Source organism: Camarhynchus parvulus, chromosome 6 (assembly GCF_901933205.1).
Source record: "Camarhynchus parvulus chromosome 6, STF_HiC, whole genome shotgun sequence".
Lineage (NCBI taxonomy): Eukaryota > Metazoa > Chordata > Aves > Passeriformes > Thraupidae > Camarhynchus > Camarhynchus parvulus.
Genome location: NC_044576.1, coordinates 22077781 through 22096044, shown reverse-complemented (window position 1 = coordinate 22096044; position 18264 = coordinate 22077781). Strand labels below are relative to the sequence as shown.

Sequence of the window (18264 nt, the reverse complement as noted above, 5' to 3'; positions counted from 1 at the left end):
GCTCACATGTGAACTTATCCACAGTGGTTCTGGTGAAATTGGAGGAAAGACTGTGGCTTTACCCATCACAACTGAGACCAAAAATAGATCAGATGTCAATATAAAGATGACAGGAGATGGAGTCCTCCTGGGAAGGCACAAGATCCAGCATTTCAGATTTTATTATAAAATAAATGCTGCCTTTGTCTCAGAGATGTGCTGTGGCCATTGCAGCTGGATGTGTCAGGAGACTTAACTGCCTTACCTGCACCTCCTGTGAGGACCATCCATGTCTCCCTTCTTCAAAACAGACTAGAGTTATAGTGGTCCCACCTGAATGAGGATTACAGCTCCATGGTTGGTTTCAATTGCTCTGCAAGTCCTGCAATACCCTCTTGGAAAGCACCAGCTCTGAGCAGAGACATCACCCCAGTGGGTGGTCGAAGCATCTTTTCTCCTCTCAAGGTCCTGGACACAGCCAAGCCAACACCAGCCAGTATTGCCAGATGCTCAGGCCAAAACACTTGGCTGCACTTCACAAGAGATATTGACAGATGGGAATCAGCTTTAAAAAATCCCTACAAGAGCTCAGAGGTACCTCGAAAACCTGCTTGCTCTGCCTGGAGAAACTTGGTCAGGTGGGATGATACTGGAAGAGGGCAAGATCAAGTGCTGTGAGTTGAAGTTAGGCATTTTAGGTCAAAAATGACAAAGTGTATTGAAATATGGGGTCTCTGCAGAATATCCTTTCTTCCTGCTCCTTAAGTAAGAGCTGTGACTTTCACTCAGAAGGCACTGAGCAGGTTTCTCTCATCCAAGTATGGCAGAAGACTGGGACGAACATTCGAAATATTCCCCACGACCTTGAAATCTGCTGATGTAACAAATCCAGTCAGCATTCAGGATAGAGTCCAATCTTCAGTCAAAGCTGAGGAATTGGACATGAGGTTTAGAAAAAAAATCAGGTTTGTGGTTTTATACCTCATTTATAACTCAGATTATTGCATATATGCATTGCTTCTCCCACTGGGCCACTGCCATACCTTTTCTTGGCCTCTTACAGATTGATTCAGCTGATTTACAGCTCTGCCAGAATTTCTATCAGATCTTAATCTTTCTGGTTACTGATTTTCCCCACACCTTCTCTAAAGAGGGGCTATGCCACTTGCTTTCAGCTCTGGCTGGGAGCTCCTCTGTGCTCACCGTGTCTGTGCAGAGCCCAGGACAGCATCAACTGATGTGGCACAAAGTATAAGGAGGAATGAGGATGTGATACTTTGGCAGAATAGCTCTGGAAAGTCTGCGCTCTTCTCTTGCTAAATTCTCTGCTGAGGGTTTGGCTCTGTTTGCATTGGCTGCTGAAAGCTAAGCCAGCCTGGTGATGATGGAGCATTTTTGATGTCTAAAAAGGGCCCCCAACAAAACCAATCGTTTCTGTTTATAGCTGACCTTCTCTGGTATACAAAACTCTGAGCAGGCAGAGCTCATCCAGCTGCAGCAGGCAAGAGGCACCCACCAGCACCACCTGGAAGGATGTGCTCAGCAGCAGCTCAGGGGGAATGGGACAACCAGAAGATGCACAGACTGGGACTGCTGTAACTCAGCCCACTCAAATGCATCAGCTGCAAGTAAAACATTTGCTCACAGACACGATGAGTGAGAAAACTGGATAGTCTGCTTACCCCAAACTCCTCATTTTTACTTTTGTAAGAACCAGTTTCTTCTTGTACACATTGGAGGTGAAATCCTGACTGACCTCCTGGATGCAGAGGCTCACTGCACAGGCACTGCCTGGCATGGAGGAGTTTCAGCTGCAACCCAGCCCCCCCAGCATGGGTGGCAAGGTAATCCCAATGTGGGAGAGAACACAGCTTCTTTTAGTAGGTATCTGATGAAATAAGCAACTCTGTCCTGTGTGCCCAAGGATCTAATACAGCTAATTACAGAAAACATGCACCATGCACTGGTCTGGGATGGTCATACTTGCAGTGAAAGGACAGGAAAGCATGGCTCCAGGCAGAACCAGATCTGCACCTAGAGGAACCCTGCAGGAAGATCTTCGAAACATCTGCATGGGTCTCAGGAGCACGTCCTGCTGAAAGGCACCAGGTTCCAGCTTCAGAAACAGCTCAGGCTTCAGAGCTGAGGCCCTGGCAGGAGCACAGGCCCCTGAGTACTCACAAAAGCACAACCACCATAGTGCTGCTCGTCAGGGCGCGCACTCCTCACCCTGTGTTGGAGCCTACATTTCACAAAGCCAACCTCTGCAGTGCATCCTCTGCATTTTCAAAGTCTTTCCTTAACAGGTGGCTGTCCTCCTCCTCCTCCCCAAACATGCTACAGCTTGAATCAGACACTTTGATCAGGGGGAAAATATCCCCGGGGGAAAAAGCTCTTGGTGTAACACCAGCAATGTCTTTGAACCAGCCTGTCGGGGCACAGTGGAGAACCAGGGCCTGAAACTGTGGAGGGAAAAGGATGAAGACCTGACCAGCAGCAAAACAAAACAAACCCTGCCTGAACCCAAAGAGTGAAATACCCAAAGTATAAAATACCAAAAGAGTATTTTATCGTTTTTGTAGAGATGCTCACACCTGCAGAGAAGTCTACACTGCCTTCCAGCAAGCACAGTGTCCCAGGCTGCTATGGAGATATCCCAAGCTTGCAGATGCTGATAGGAGCTGCTGTCCCTGTGCAAGCTCCTGGCTGGTGGTGCAGATGGAAGTGCTGGTTTGTGGAAACACCTTAACATCCAAACGAGATACACTAACCTGTGCAGGTTTTCTGGCTGGAACAGTGACTGTGGAAGAAAGCTGGACAATGAGCAGTTCCCAGTGGGGGCCTGGAATGCCATGATGCCCCCTGAGTATCAGTGGTTGTCCAACAAAGAGTGGTGCCTGTCTTCCTGGAGCACTGTGTGGTGGCAGCCCTGTTCTGGTGGCTGCCAGTTCATCCCAACACACACCAATGCATCCTCTTTTAATCAAAATGGATAAAAGTTCTGATCATCCCCTTGCCTGCTCCACTGGTGTGGGACAACTCAAACGTTTGCCTGAGCCAGATGCATTCACAGAATTTTGGTTTCAATGGCATTTTGTGACACAGGTTGGCTCCTCCACTGCAGCCCCAACTGCTGAGAAATCAATCATTACCAGCAGTTAGCTGTTTGATGGTTAACAGCCTGAACCCAAGCCAAACTGGTTGTTAATTGGGCTAACAACTGATTTCAAGGGGTTGTTTTGCAGGGCCCAACACTCCCAGCAATTGACTTGGAGCTGTAACCAGTAGCCAGGCAGCAATTAACAGAGCCCGGGGAAATTCGCAGGCCATTACCAAAGGGCTGGCTCCCAGCTGGGCTTCTGCTTCTCATGGGGAGATAGGGAGCACAGCCACAGCCCGGGGCCTGAGCAGGCACAGCCAGCCCTCAAGGTCCTATTTCACATCCTGATAGTCAAAATTCTATGGATGTACAGCCTAGGTCTCATCCTGCACTTCAGGAGGAACTTACGGGGTTTTTTTAATGTTGTAATTGGAGTTTTCTTAAAAATTGCCACGAACTTCCACAGGGACACCTTCCAGCTCTTCTTCAAATCCCTTCTCAGGACTCTTTTTTGCTGTGGTAGCAACTGGACCCATGTTTATGTTTATCTGGACAGCTTATGGCACCTGCTACAGTGGACCACAGGAAACATGATGTCTTTGGGACAAGGGCTGCTCCTAACTCTGGAGCAGCTCATTAAAGAGGCGATTCCAGCCACCAAGACGTGCTACTACAGCAGAAAGAGTTTGCAAAAACAATCACAGAAAGAGGCTGAGATTTTTTTCCTTCTCCTCCTGCTATGAATCTTTGAGAGGCAAACAATTAGAAAGCACTTCTGGCCACACTGGCAGGAGAAGCCAGCCCAGGAAGCAAGGACCCTTCACAGTGGCATGGTCATGGTTAGAAGGGGTTACTCCTATGGCTGAACAGAGGCCTTGGATGGGAGCAGTGGCACAGATCAGGCATTCACCAAACTGGGGAGGCTCTGACAGCCCTCAGCATCCCATTTCCAGTCCACAACAACCAACAGCACAACCTTAGCAAAGTGATAATACCTGGACATGGCTGAAATGGTTCTTTCATCACAGCCAAGCCTCCCCCAGCCTCTGATCTAGGACTATGGTTTTATCTTGGACACCACACAGCCTGGAAGGACATTCCAGTGTTACAGATCCTATAAACACAGGAGAGATGCTGTAGGTCACATGAAGCCCAAGGACATCCCCTCTGCTCCCAGAACAGCAAATCTGAGGTGCATTTCCTTGCACAGTACCTGGCCATTAGGCAACCTGGAGTTACAGCCATAACCTTCAACCAATCCACACACGAGCCCTCTCTGGTCTGCAGCTGATGTGGTGAAGGGCCAGTGGGTGCACAAGGAGTTCTGCTGGAGCCTGGCACCAGTTTCATGCTGACTTTGACCCTGCAAAGGCTGCAGGCTGCCATTAGCCCAGTCCCAAACATCCCTCCAACCTCTCCCAAGAGGTGTACCAAGCCACAGGGGCCACGTCTCCCTGGGCCCATGGGTTGTCAACACCAGAGGCCACAGCACATCCTTGTCCAGGAGGAAAGCAGAGAGCAAACTTAGCCATCAAAGGTCTTCTGCAGCAAAGCCACAGGAACTGGAGGGCAGCCCCATTTCTAAGGGAGAACTGATAGTGCTGTAGGTGTGCCTGGGGAGGGGGCAGGAACGCTGCAAATGGGAAGCAGAGTGGTAATCAGGAGCATATGTGTAGGTGTTGGAGCATCCCAGGTGCTACAGAAGTGCTAAGTGTTATTACTGTGGCCAGGAAACTGGCTGTGAAAAACAACTGTACTCCACATCCCCCCTCTCTGCACCTTCTCCTGGGTCTGGACCCGACTCCCCATCAGACTCAGGAAAAGAGGAACCAGCCTGGGGTGCCTTTGGCTGCACCCTGTGGTCAGACAACCTGTGTGGGAAGGAGAGGAGAGGAGCAGAGAGGGACCAAGGCTCAGAAGGAGCATCGAGTCTGGTCCCCCTGTGGCCAAGAAGATTTTGTGCCCTGTCAGAGTATGGTGCTGTCCCTCAATACAAGCTGAGCACTGTAGCAGCACAGAAGGATGTTTCCTCATGTGAGACTCATTTTGTGGCCACCCTGCCCAAAGCAATCTAACTCATGAGCTCCTGGCCCTGGAGGGCCATTCCCCTGTGACAGCACTGAGCTCATTTCTGCTCCGCTTGTGTCTCCCTCCAGGATGCTCCACTTGGCTCCTCAGCCAGGCCTCGCTGGTGTGGAGCAGGGCACAGAGCAGTGCTGAGCCCTCCCTGCTGGCAGGATACAGCCCACCAACAGCCGGTGTGGTTTGGAGTGGCCAAAATATGAGATCCCCCACTGGGTCCCTGAGCATCCCCATTTCTGGCTATAAATCCCTTCCAAGGAGGAGGCTTTATAGAGGGGGGCTGAGATGATCCACAAGCTGCAGCCACCCCCCACCCCCTCCCCGAGAGGAATTGCTCTCACACAAATGAAATGTGTGTAATTAATGGGCAGGGGGCTGGACAGGTCTGAGATGAAAGCGTTTCCTGGACTTGTCCTTCATTTGCATGGTATCAGAAGCTGTTCAGAAGGTGTGACTTTTCCCACAGGGAGCCCTCAGTTCGGTGGCACAATAAAGCCAGAACTTCTTACCCAGAATTAATTAAAGGAGGGGGAGGGGGATGGCAGGGAAATGTTTGAAAGCTGAGCCTGATGCAATAAACAAACAGCCCAGTCGTCCTTCCCAAGCTGCCTAAGGGAGCCTGGGCAAGCCCCAGCCCTGCCACAGCCCACCCTGCTCAGTGGGCACCCATATCCAAGCAGACCTCGTGGAAAAGTTGTCAACAGAGAAGGGGTGGGAGCAGAGACAGCATGTGCCAAAAGGTTTGGTTGAAAAAGCAGGGGTGCAGCCCCTGCTCAGACAGCACATACCCCTTTTCTTGCCACTTCAGTTTATTGCTGCCTGCTACTTTATTTCTCTGCCAGAGAATCACAGAATGGTTTGGATTGGAAGGGACTTTAAAGGTCCTTTAGTTCCAAGTGCCCTGCCATGGACAGGGATACCTTCCACTGGATCAGATTGCTCAAAGTCCCATCCAACCTGGTCTTGAACACTGCCAGGGATGGAGCACCCACAGCAGCATCTAACCTGAAAGCAGCTCTTTCTCCTGCCTGGTGCTGCCCTGGTGTGTTCACCCCACATTTACTTCTTACCCTGTGTCAGCTGGCTGGACCAGATGGGCTTCCCTGTGCTCTGGCAAGGTGGAGTCTCCCAAAGGTTGCTCAGCTCCAGCCTTGTCGCTGTGTCCTCATGGTGAAGCCCTGTCCAGGCAGGGACGCCACTGCTTGGAGCTCAGGATGGGGCATCATCCCTGCTCCAACAGCCAGAGCAGCAAGGCCCCTCTCCTGCTGCATCTGCCACCTCCCTCCGGCCAGCTGGTGGCAGTGAGGGGGCTGCAGGGTGACACTGGGAATGGTGGCATTAGCAACAGGCACATGCCCACCACAAGGACTCTGCTGGCTCAAAGCAGGGGTTTCTGCCCAAAACACCCATCTAATAGCATGAGTTAACAAAAGCAAACCCCCCTCCCCAGCCCTCTCCTGCATCCAGCCCCATCTCAGCACCCTGCAGTCCCCAGGGCCCTTGGAGGGCTGTGATTCTCCAGCTTGGATCACACACCTGCTGATGAAGAAGGAAAAAGGAAAAGTCCCAGATTCCTGGGTTGATGGTTGACCCTATGCATTCAAATATCAGCCAGGGTTCCTGTAACTGTGGAGGGACAGCAGATATCACCAGGGACTGTCCCCACCTCCCTGCATGGGTGGTGGAAGCCACCAGCCCTGGGGACCCTGTACACAGCACCGTGCAGGGCCAGGAGGAGCCTGAGCTCCTCCAGACTCACCAAGGATGAAGTGGTATCAGTGCAGAGACAGGATATGAGGAACCATTAATTAATTCACTTACTCATTAACTCACTAGAATTAGGGTCTTTAATGTTCCAAGCAATGGTGAAACAACCTTTGTTGATGAGGAGCTAAAGTCAGACAAATTCAAACAATGAACAAAGTCTCAAGCTGTAGTGCTCCATGGCCACCCAAAAGCCCTTCTATGAGAAGCGGCTGACTAGCCATGGACCAGGTGAGCTGGGGATTCCTTCCCAGAGGCCAGGCCTGGGTGCCTTCACTGTGGCACAGCAGAGAGCAGGATTTGGGGGCTGGTGTGGTACAGAGCTGTGTGGGGACACAGGAGTGTCCGTACCCACCTCAAAGCCCAGGCTGCTGGCTGCTCACTGCCCCAGCTCTTGGCTGCATCCCAGAGTGGCAGAGGTGGGGGAACCGCCTTACTGGAGGCTGAGCACCCACACCATGCCCTTCCCTACCACAGGCGGGGCATTTGTAACAAGACAGGAGACATGCGGCCAGTCCTGTGCCTCTGCTGCCCGTACCTGCAGCAGGCACCTGGCACCAATTCACTCATGTTCACAAAGCCATTAGGAAAAGCAGTTAGACAAATTAAAGTAAGAAAAGCAACCATTAAGGACTATCAAACACCATCTCTGCCTGGGGAAAGACCAGGAGCAATTCACTTTTAATTCCTGCCGTCTGTAAACCACAACAAAGTCTGCCCCCGGTGTCATCCTCAGGCTTCTGCAGCCCTCGGGTCCCTCCTGGAACCGTCAGACAAAAGCCATCCATGCTGTCCTGTGGCTCAAGCAACATCCTTGATCTCCCTGATGCAGCAGGATGCTCAGGTGCAGAGCAAGGCCAAGTGCTCAGCCCCTTCTTTTCCCTCCTTGAAAGTATTGACAAATACTGCCAGCTCAGCCCAGGCTGCTGTGTCAGCCAGGGCAAGGCTCGGCCTCACACCCACAGATCAGTCCCAGCCTGAGCACCCAGTCATGTCACAGGCACCCCATGAGCATTGCAGCAAACCCAGGGCTGGCACCAGTGATGCTGAGATGCACCTTGCAGGGCTGCCACACTTGGGCAGTTTAACACATTCCACAGTTTTATTCTTGCATGCTTCCACACTTTAGAACTGCTCCATATCTGAATCCCTGGTCAGCTCCTGTAAGCAAGACCCAGCACTGCAGCAGGGTTGAGTATTCTCTGAAGGAGGGGATGCAAAGCCCATTTTGCACAGCAAAAGAGAGGAGCAGATGGCAGCTTTCTCTTGGAAAGTTTCATCCCATCCTCGAAAGCAGTGGTCAAGGCTCCATTACTCTGTCCCCGTTCAACCTGCAGTGTGCCTTGCTCCCACACCTCAAGAAGGTGGCATCTGCACATTAAATCTGGAATCTGCTGCAAGGAAAACCACAATTTCCACAAGACTCATCTGGGTACAAAATCTTGGGGCAGTGTCCCATTTTCCAGAGCTGTTCCCTTGGGAAGGAAATCGCACCAACCAGCAGCCTCAGCCCCATCCTGCACCTCACTGCCATCCTCTGTCATCCCTCTCCAATGTCTGTCCAGCCCCCAGCCCCTCCCTGGAAAGCATCAGGCTCAGTTAGACTAATACAAACTTTTAATGCACATATTAAATAAATATTTCAGTCATTTCATATTCAATTTGTACACAACCAAAACAAAACAAAAATCCTCAAGGAAACAGGAAAAACCTCAAACAATCAAAAAAGATTGGATGAAAAGTCACCCCTGGTTCTGGCTCCTATCCAGTGTCTTTGTTTGCCCTCCCCATGAAGAATAATTGGTTTAACCCTCTGGAGAGAGTCACAGTCCCAGGGCAGCATGTGCAGAGCAGGGCTGGCTGAGGATGTTCACTCAAGAGATTAAATGTTTCCTTTGGTTTGTTTTTTTTTTTCTTCTTAATATAAAATTGGACTTCTGTCAATAGAGAAATTTTGAAAGAAACCCCTCCTTTCCTGGGGGGGCAAGGGTAGCAGTATTTCTGATCAGAAAACTTTTGGAGATGGTTAGCAATGGAAGCACCAACTATTATGACAAGATACTGAATATCACAACAAAACAGCCTGAAATGGCTCCACAATAATTTGTAAACTTTGTTTAATTTTATGGATGAAAACTTGCATCTCATAAAAAAATATAGACAGAAAAAAATATCAATTTTTGGTGAGAAGTTCACATTTTCCACATGGGGAAAAAAATAATACCAGTTATCAGCCCGCTCCACAGCAGCTGTACCTTAGTACTTTAAAACAAACCAAATGCCAAAGATGCTCCCGTAGGTAAGAGGTACCAAGTCAGTTCAGGACTTTCTCTGGGGAATCCATCACCCCTGTCCCCTCCTGAGAAAAAAAGTACGTTGAGAGTTGGGAAGCCAGCAGCATTCTCAGAAAGATGTGACTTCCAGCAACCCCTTGCTCAGCCAGAGAAGTAGGCACATCCAAGGAAAGAAAGCATCCAGTGGTCCTCACCCAAGGCGTCACAGTCAGCCCCCACTGGCAGTGTCCCCACATCACCCAGGCTGCAAAAACCGCCTAGGAGGCCTCCAACCACCTCCAGAACAAATCCCCTCCTCTCAGCTGTTTTCCAGCTTCTCCAGCAAGCATAGCATTAGTTCAGTTCATTTAAGTAGCACATCGCTTCCAGATTTGGATTTCTATGGTTTTTTGCTTGTTTGTTTTAAACATGATTTTTTAATTCCTTTCCCTCTAGAGCTACAAAAAAAAAAAAAATTACAAAATAAAGCGCAACCCCAAACAGACTAGAACATTTCTAAGTGAAGGGCTCTTCTCCCTTCACCAGTCTTTGAATGTTTCATTACTTTTAAAGCTGGAGTACAAAAATAGAGCCTCTCTCATTTTTTTCCTCTTGTTTTTTTCCTTTTTTTGTAAAAACCAAACACCCCCCCAAAAGTACCAACAACTAGAGCAGGTAATTTTTTTTATCCTCCCCCCTCCCTTTTTTTTTTTGTTTTCCTTAATACCCATATGGGAAAGTCTCTACATATAGTCCACCAAGCTCAGAGGAGCATCCTCCAGGAGAGATGCAGGCAGAGGAGGCGGGGCAGGCACATCAAGGGCCCGCTCGGGAGTTTCTAGTCCTTTTACTTCTCCGGTTGAAGGGGTAGTTGAGGAACTCAAAGCGTCTGTGGGGCTCGGTGGTCTGGTGGCCCTTGGGAAGCCTCTTCATGAAATGCACCTCCCGCTGGTGCTGCCGGGTCTTGGAGCCCTTGCGGGGGCGGCCCTTGCGGGTGAAGGCCATGTACCAGCCCTCGTACTTGGCGTTCTGCAGCGCCGTGTAGTTGTTCTCCAGCACGATCTCCGTGAAGACACAGTCCTTGCCTTTGCCATTGCTCTGACAAGGGGACAGGAGCAGAGATTTAAGCAACAGGCACTCTCTCGGAGGGCTGCTTCTCACTGCCCCACCCTGCGCTGACTGCTGGCTGCAGAACTTGGGGGCAGCCAAAGGCTCACTTCTCCCACAAGTCAGAATTGCCCAATATGTGCTTTTCCCTAACAAGCTGCAGGGAGAAGGCATTGAGATACAAGCACTGCTCGCTGCTGCTTTTGTACCAGTCCAGCTGGTCCCAGCCTTAACTTTCACCATGTCCATAGGGGAACATCCCAGCCTTAACTTCCACCACATCCATGGGGGAACATCCCACCCTTAACTTCCCCCACAGCCACGAGGGAACTTTAGCCTCCATCTGTGCCTGGATGTAACCATAAGTGAACTCTCCATCCCAATTCACCCACCCATCCTGTTCCCCTGGGGTCTTTAATAGAGGAGGGGCATCAAGGAGCATTGAGTGGCAGGAGGAGTGACATGAGGTCAGTGGTGATGGTGCCCACAGATCAGGGGGGACCAGGGGGTAGCCAGGAACTGAGCTCCCCCCCATGATGGGCAGTAGCAGGACTAGAGAGGGACCCACATGGGGCAGCCCCCAGGAAGCAGCTGCCGTGGAAAATCCTTGCAGATAATCACTGGTCTGGAGGGATTTGGCATGTCCAGCCCCCCCACCACGGGAAGGGGCACAAGGCACAGAAGCTGCATGACAAACCAGCGGGTGGTGGGGTCTGGCCTTGGGGCCAGCCCCATGGAGCATCTTAACATTCCTGGCACTTGTACCATGTAATCGTGGAGAATAGAGCAGCAATCCGCCTATTTGTTCCGAGAGATAGAAGGAATGTGCCCCACACGGCACCCGCCCACCTCTCTTGCTCCCCCTCAGGCTGCAGGATGGCTTTTCCCCTGCTCCTAAAAGGCAGAGCTCATCTCCAGGCAGTCCCCACTCGTGTCCCCAGCAGTGCCCTGCCCATACCCCTGCACCCTACCTTGCCAATCAGCTTCCCCTTCTTGTTCATGCAGATGTAGAAACCTGTGGCTGCCCCCTTGATACGCACGCGGCTCCCAAAGGTGTCTGTCTCCACGATGAGCTTGGCTGGGGAGAGAGGGAGGGAGGTCAGAGGGGCTGTGGGATAGGGCTGGCACAGGCAAGGAGGCCCCAGCAATGCACCCTGATGCTGGGCACTGCAGGCACCTGATCTCTGGCAGTTGGGCCAGAGATCCCTAAAATCAGCACATGAGGTTAAGATACAGCCTGTCCCCCCTTCCCCCTTAACTTGCCCCTATGTCCCTGCATGACCTTGGACATGTCCCTCTGCCACCTTGAGCTGTGCTGGACGGGGAGTAGCTCTGTTTTACCCAGCTCCACAGGGCTCAGTGGTTCAGGTGTCACAGAGGTGCCCCAGATGGATGCAGGGCAGTGAGCAGGGCACACGCTGGTTGGCAGAGAACAAGGCAGCTGCCCTGCAAGCTGAGGCAAGTCTGGGTGTGCCTGTGGGCAAGAGCCAGACAGCACCTTCTGGAAGTGCACAGTGTGCTGCCAGCTGTCCCCAGCCCAGGGGACACTGCTCCGTGTCCCTCTGCCAGGCCAGGACTGCAGGAGGAGCAGTGACTTTGCAGCTGGCAGGGGAGGCGTGAAGGGGACAGGCACCCTTTTAATGCCTTTCACCTTTGCACGAGTCGAGAGGGCGTATTGATTTGGTCTCAGTTTTTTAATGGAGGCATCGATCGACTTCCGAAGGAGCTATGCAAATTGCTGGGTCGATGGGCTGCCTATAAATAGACCTGTCACCTTCCCTCCCTGCCTTCACCCTGGGAACCCAAGCCCCAAAGCCCATCCATTCCCAGGGAAGGGGGAGGATGGGGACAGGACATCCTTCTTCCTGCTCCTGCAGCTGCTGTCCCCAGAGCAAGCCCCGCTGGGAATGGTGGCTACCTGTTTGCACCTCAAAAGCTCTGTGCTGTGCCAAGCACCAAAGAGCTCCCCACGATGCTGAAAAGCCCGCTGTGACTGTCCCATCACCTCTTGGCCAGCATCAGCCCACAGTACTGTAAGTGCTATCCAGCAAGGCAATTAGAGGACAGGCCACAAAGGTTCCAAGCCTACACTCTCATTATGGGTTTTAAGTCTGTTGATGCCTTATTTTTGCTCTCTGATTCCTGCACAAGGGCTGCTCAGTTTCTCAGGACTGCAGCTCACTGCAGCTTGCACATCTCTACCCCAGGATGCTCAGCCTCCAGCGAGCCCCAGCGAGGGCAGTGATGTGGCTCTGCAGGAGGATGCTTTGAATGGCAGAAGGAGGCTGCAGGTGCACACACAAGTTAAACTGAGCCTAAATCACAATCTGGGCTAGGGGCAAATGCCCTTCTGTCTCTGCAGTGCCTCAGCTCTGCATCTTATGACAGATGCTACTGAGGTCAATGGCACCAAGGGTGGGGACAGCAAGCAGGCAGTACTGGCAGCTGCTGAGCTGACCAATGGAAAGGTCATCCCCAAATTTGCTGGGGCCAACTGATTTGGTGCTGTTAGACAGGCCAATCTTGATGGGCATGCAGGCACCCCCTCCTCAATATCACCCTGCAGCATCTCTTGTTCCCAGGCTACCATGCACTCACATCCCCCTACTCCTAGGCAGGCACAGACTGAACTCAGAGACAAGAAATTTGGCAAGAGTGAACTCCAGGCTGTGCTGATCAATGCCCAGAGCCTGACAAGTGCATAGCATCCCCAAAACCACCCACGGGAGCGATGGCACTCTGCAAACAAAGCACTGAGACAGTGACCCCCTATTTATCTATATTGGGGAAAGGGGTGGAATTGATCTTGGAGGCAGTAAAAGGTTTGAGGAGAATTGATTTTTCTCTCTGAGAGATAGAAAGAGCTGTGAGGGAGGGAGGAAGGGAGGCATGAAGAGGGATAGAGGGAGGGAGTGCGGAGGCCTTGGCCCCAGTGAGCACAAAACCCTGCTTTAAAGATGCACATTGCTTCTCTTTTGGACTTTTCTCCTTTTTTTTTTTTCCCCCAAAGGGCAGCTGTGATTTACAGCCCCAGACGGGTTTGCTGGCCTGCACGAGCCCAGCCCATGTGTCGCTCCAGACCCCTTATCCACAGAGGATGAAGACAACCTGGCCCCAGGGACTCGCACCCCTAGACCCTTGCAGGCAACGCGTGAACCCTGCAAACTCCAGCCCCAGCCCACAGAAAACCCTGGGCACAGACAAAAACCAGCAAGTGGGCAGAGAGCTGTGCTGGTGTCTCCAGCCACTCGTGGGGTCGAGTCCAAGCTGCAGCTGGCAGTGGTTTTCTTGGTGGCAAGCACAGCCTGGGAGGGACGAGCTGGGCTGCACCAGCCTCCTGCCTTCCCTTAGAATTAAAAAAAGTCAATCAAATATTGACAATTAAGACAAATAACTGAAAACACCAGACTCGATGTTAAGTCGGCTGTAAAAATGTCAGTGTGGGGAAAGGGGTCATCTGCAAAAATAAATCAACCCCTTTTACATGCCCACCCCCAAAAATGAGACAAAAAAAAAAAAAGGAAAAAGCAGAAAGAAGGGCTTGAGGAGGGGGGATCTTTGCTACAAAAGTGTATTTCTAAATAACATTGGGGGGGATTCCTTTTTTTTTCCCCTTCCTCTTTTGGGGAAGGGGGGAGGCTTAACGTTTTCAACTCTATTCTTTCATTTAAGTGACAGATTTATCCCAGTAAAATTATGTTTCATGCTCAAACTTTGAAGCGAAAGTGGCTACGTAAATGCTGAAAAAATGCAGCGAGACACACTTGATCCCCCAACTGGACTGCGAAGAGGAGAAAGTATTCAGGAAATGTTAAAAAAGGTGAAAGTAAGAAGCGTTTTAATAGTTCTTCCAGACATGGGGGCCTCCCTAGAGATTCATACAGAACAATCCTGAACCTCTATTTTAACATTTACAGACTTGCAACTCTTTTAAAACTTTACATCTGAAAAACTGCTTGTTCTCTTTCTGGTTTAGATCAGTCTTCATTTTCCTCCTTAGCTCTTCAAATGCTTAACCTTTTTTTATTACATTTTAATAGAGTTTTTCAAGCCACCACCAGTCCCCTCCTTCTGGCCGTATTTAAACCTGGTTGTTATTTAAATATGCACTAACTGTTTTTTAAAATCCAGGCGTTAGAGGTCTAAAACAAGATGGGATTTTCTTTTTTTTTTGCTTCGGAAATTAGCTACTGCCCTTTCAAGTTAGAGCTGCTCCAGGATGGGAATAACTCATTTGCAAGATTAATTCTGGATGTATGGAGCATCACATGGAACCTGCACTGTGCTTGTACTGATAATGTCCACCATGAAATTTTCAGCCAAAGCAAAATGAAGAAATAGCCCCCAAAAACCAGAAAGGCAAAGAAAAAAATTGTTTCTACTACGCAAGGAAGAAAAGGAAAATGCAGCTAATACCAAAGAGGATCAGTTGTGATACCTGCGTGCAGCACACAGGAACACAGGCGCTTCCCTGCCCCGGCTGCAGGACCAGGCCTCCCGCAGCTGGCCCCGCGGCAGTGCCGGGGCTCGCTGGCCCCACTGACCCCGGCGCTGCATCCGACCATCCCAGCATGTCAGGAGCTCACACGATCAAAGTATTTGGGCTTCGAGAGTCCCCAGTGGAGGGACTGGTCCCCTTGGCCCAGAGAAGGTGGAGGTTTTGGGGAGGGGGTGCCAGGGTGATGCAGAGAGGCCGTGGCAGAGCGCAGGCTCTCACGCTTGCAGAGTCCTTGCTTTGTCTCTGGAGACACCGCAGCATCTTTGCCTGCAGCTGACTGCCTCACTGACCCTTTCCCTGTGATTTGTTTAGAGAAGGAAGGGATGGGACAGGAAAATGCCACTTTAGACAGTCCTAGATCAGGGAAGGCTTCCAAAGCAGTCATTCCTTTCTCCTCCCTGCCTCTTCTTTTTCAAATTTACATTTCTGTTTCAAAAGCAAGTCTCAGGGATTCCCATCCCTGCAAAGAGCTGGGATAAAATGCCTTATGATGCTCAGGATGCCACAGCCCCAAGCCCTCTGAGTCAGGTGCAAACCAAGAATTAAAAGGAAGAAGCAGAGCCTATCCTTCAAGAACTGGTCCCCCTCCCTTGGCACAGGGAACCTGCCCTCACCTTGAATCACGCAGCTGCTGATTACTGACCCCTATGTTCTCCTTTTACAAGCCCCCACAAGCCAAACGATTTTAACGATTTCTGGCTAACAAACAGGACGGAAATCATCAATCGCCACGCTGGGCTGAGAACACCTCCCCAGCTCCCCCCATCGTGTGTCCTTACCGTGCACATCCCCATCCTCTGCCATCGCATTGATTTTCTTGTTGTCCAAGATCTGCACATGTTTCCCGCTGGTCCGGCTGTACAGCTGGTAGGTACGGACAAGCCGCCGGCTGAGCTGATCTGTCACCAGGCTTTGCTCCCTCACATGCTGTGTAAAATTAGGTGGGGACTGAACAGTTACCTTTAGGAAATTAAAAAATATACAACACACCATTATAATCTCTACTCCTCAGCGGGGCAAGCGGGCTGAGCTGAGATCGCTGGCCTCCAGCTGGGCTTTACGGGAGGCCAGGAGCCAGGACCGTGGCGGTGCCTCCTGTGCCATCAAAGTCTCTCCAGGACAAGGAGCATTAAGCTTGGGGACACAGTGACCAGAGCCCTGTACAGAGCTGTGCCCTCTCCAGACATGCCCTAAGCAGAGGTGCTGGTAGCTCGGGAGTAGAACAGGGCTTGGTGACCCCAGAAACCCCTCCAGGACTCAGTGGGTCCTGACTGGGACTGGGGTACCTTGAGATAGGCATCAAGGCTGGGAGCTGGAGGGGATCAAGGTGGGACATACAGGACAGTGCTCTGTTGTCCTCTCAAGGAGCTGATGCTTTCATCCCACACCTCTCTCACCTCTGCAGGAGCACACTACTGCTTCAGCTGCCCTGGGCACACACCCCAACAGTTTCAACAGCTGCCTGTCCTCTGGGTCTCAGGCTCTTTATTTGCTCCCAAGTACCCCACTTATTAAGTTCTTCAAACACAAAGTTCACAGAGATGGTGGAACTATGAGGCATAAGAATTACAAGAAAACCATACCTCAGTGCAGGTATTTAGAAGTATAACAACCCAAGGATATCAACGTGCTACCCATGCAAACACAGCTCTCATCCCCGCTCAGCTGTTTGCTGCCAGCACAGGGTCATCCCTAGCCCCAGAACACCGAGCCCTTTAGTCCCAGAGCCGCAGCTGAGCCCATCCTCTCCAGACCCGACACTGCTGCTCCTGGGCTTTCAATGATTTTCACGAGCGGCCAAACCTGCTCCCCCCTCAGCCCCGGCTCGCGAGCTGGCACAGAAGTCTTTTTCCCCCCTTGTCTCAAATCTCTCTTTTAAGTCTGGAAAGTTTCGCTGCTCCCTGACATTTATAAAGATGTATTCTGAGCAAATGTTAGGAGATCGCTCCTTTCAACATCAGAAGGCTGGGGCTACCCCCCACCACCCCCACGTCAAATGGGAAGATTTCCTCCTGTCTTAAACAACAACAGAAAACCACAATAAAAGCAAAAGCCGCTGCTCTCCCAAAGCCAGCTTTATAGAGATATCTCCCCTTGACAATGTCATCTCTCTCCCTCTGCTTCTGCCTGTGCATGTGTGTTTCCTATAGAAGGGTTTTGGATAATGCAGCAGGATTCTCTCCCCAGCTCTGATGAGGGTACCATGTGGAGGAGAGGTCATTAGCCATGCTGCTATTTGGTCTCCATCTCATACTCCAAAATATTACAGCTATGTTTTTATACAACTGCACAATCCCAGTGCTCCGCTCCCTTCACTTTTCAGCTGGAAACTCCATTTTTTCCCCCCCAAGCTTCCAGGAAAATAACAATAATTTTTAAAAGTAGCTTAAAGGGCATTTTAAACAAAGCTTCTGCACCTGTAATCTCAGGGGGAAGGGGGGCTTCACCCCGGTTTTGGAGGCGCACCGCTCCCAGCGACGCGTGCCTGCTGGTATGCGGGTGTTGCACAAGCTCTGCCCGGGACGTTTAATCTATTCATGTCACTTCTGTCTCTGCCGATACAAACCAGCGATGCTAAAGTCTGACACTTTTAAGCTGAATCAAAACCTGCGCTTTTTACTAAGGGCTTTTGCAGGGTTTCTTATCCTTTTTTTAAATTCTGCTTTATTTTTTTGCATGAAGCAATGTAGGGGGGGAAAACGGAGTAGAGGGACGGGGGTATCCACAGTGTAATTAGAGGTCGGGGGGACAGAAATTAAAGCTGCTTTAAGATAACCCTGCGTATCTCCTTGAAGTCTCGGTACTCTCTGCCTCGCAGCCGGAGTCCCTCGCACGTTATTTTGCGTCCCGGGAAAGGTGGGGTCCCCCTCGGCTCCGGCTTTTTACAGCCAGGCAACTTCTGTCTCCTGGGTTTTAAACTGCTCCTCTTCCCTGTCTCCCTCCCTGCCCAGCCGCTCGGCGGCGGCGGGGCACCCCCCATCCCCGCGGGGCGAACAAAGCCGGGCAGCCCAGCGGGCACTTACCTGGGCTTGCAGGCAGAGGACGAACAAGTGCATTAACCTGGGAGGGGGAAAAGCGGGAGAGAGGTGTGAGCCGGGGGGGGCTGCGGGCGCGGGGAGGGAGGGCTGCGGCTGCCGCTACTCACACGTAGCTGAAGAGCGAAGAGCAGGGGTCCATCGCGGCGCCGATGCGGGGCCGGGGGCCCGGGGCCCGGCGGCGGCGGGGAGCGCCCGGGGGGCGCGGCGCTGTCTCAGCTCCTCGGTTCCTCTCGCCCTGCCGGCACGTCCTCGCCCCAAAGAAAGGAGGGCACAAGCGGCTACAGAGGGGAAAGGCCCGGTGGCCCCTCCGCCCGGCCAGCCCCCGGGGCGCTCCCTGCCGCGGGGAGCCCCCCGCCCCGCTCCGCGGCCCCGCTGCCGCCGCGGGAGGCGAAGCCGACCCGCAGCCCCGACGGCGGGGGCGGG

General features: G+C 51.7%; 1 protein-coding gene across 2 annotated transcripts; it reads right to left on the bottom strand.

Moving 5' to 3' along the window:
- Positions 1–9917: 9917 nt before the first annotated feature.
- Positions 9918–18007, bottom strand: FGF8 (fibroblast growth factor 8). Of its 2 annotated transcripts, none has more exons than XM_030951365.1 (5): positions 17949–18007; positions 17827–17863; positions 15583–15763; positions 11277–11383; positions 9918–10296 (listed from the first exon to the last, which is right to left on the bottom strand). In XM_030951365.1, exons 1-5 carry the CDS (start codon positions 17978–17980, stop codon positions 10015–10017), a joined length of 639 nt encoding a protein of 212 aa, XP_030807225.1. In that variant the 5' UTR covers positions 17981–18007; the 3' UTR covers positions 9918–10014. The 2 variants fall into 2 exon arrangements, with proteins under 2 accessions (XP_030807225.1, XP_030807226.1); XM_030951366.1 differs by having other exon boundaries at positions 15583–15730; positions 17949–17980.
- Positions 18008–18264: the final 257 nt, after the last annotated feature.

Excerpts from the sequence above, each read along its gene's own strand:
- FGF8 (XM_030951365.1), bottom strand. The coding sequence starts at position 17,980 with ATGGACCCCTGCTCTTCGCTCTTCAGCTACGT. Across the intron at positions 15,764-17,826 it reads TCCTCTGCCTGCAAGCCCAG|GTAACTGTTCAGTCCCCACC; the intron begins GTAAGTGCCCGC and ends AATTTCCTAAAG. Across the intron at positions 11,384-15,582 it reads AGAGGATGGGGATGTGCACG|CCAAGCTCATCGTGGAGACA; the intron begins GTAAGGACACAC and ends CTCTCTCCCCAG.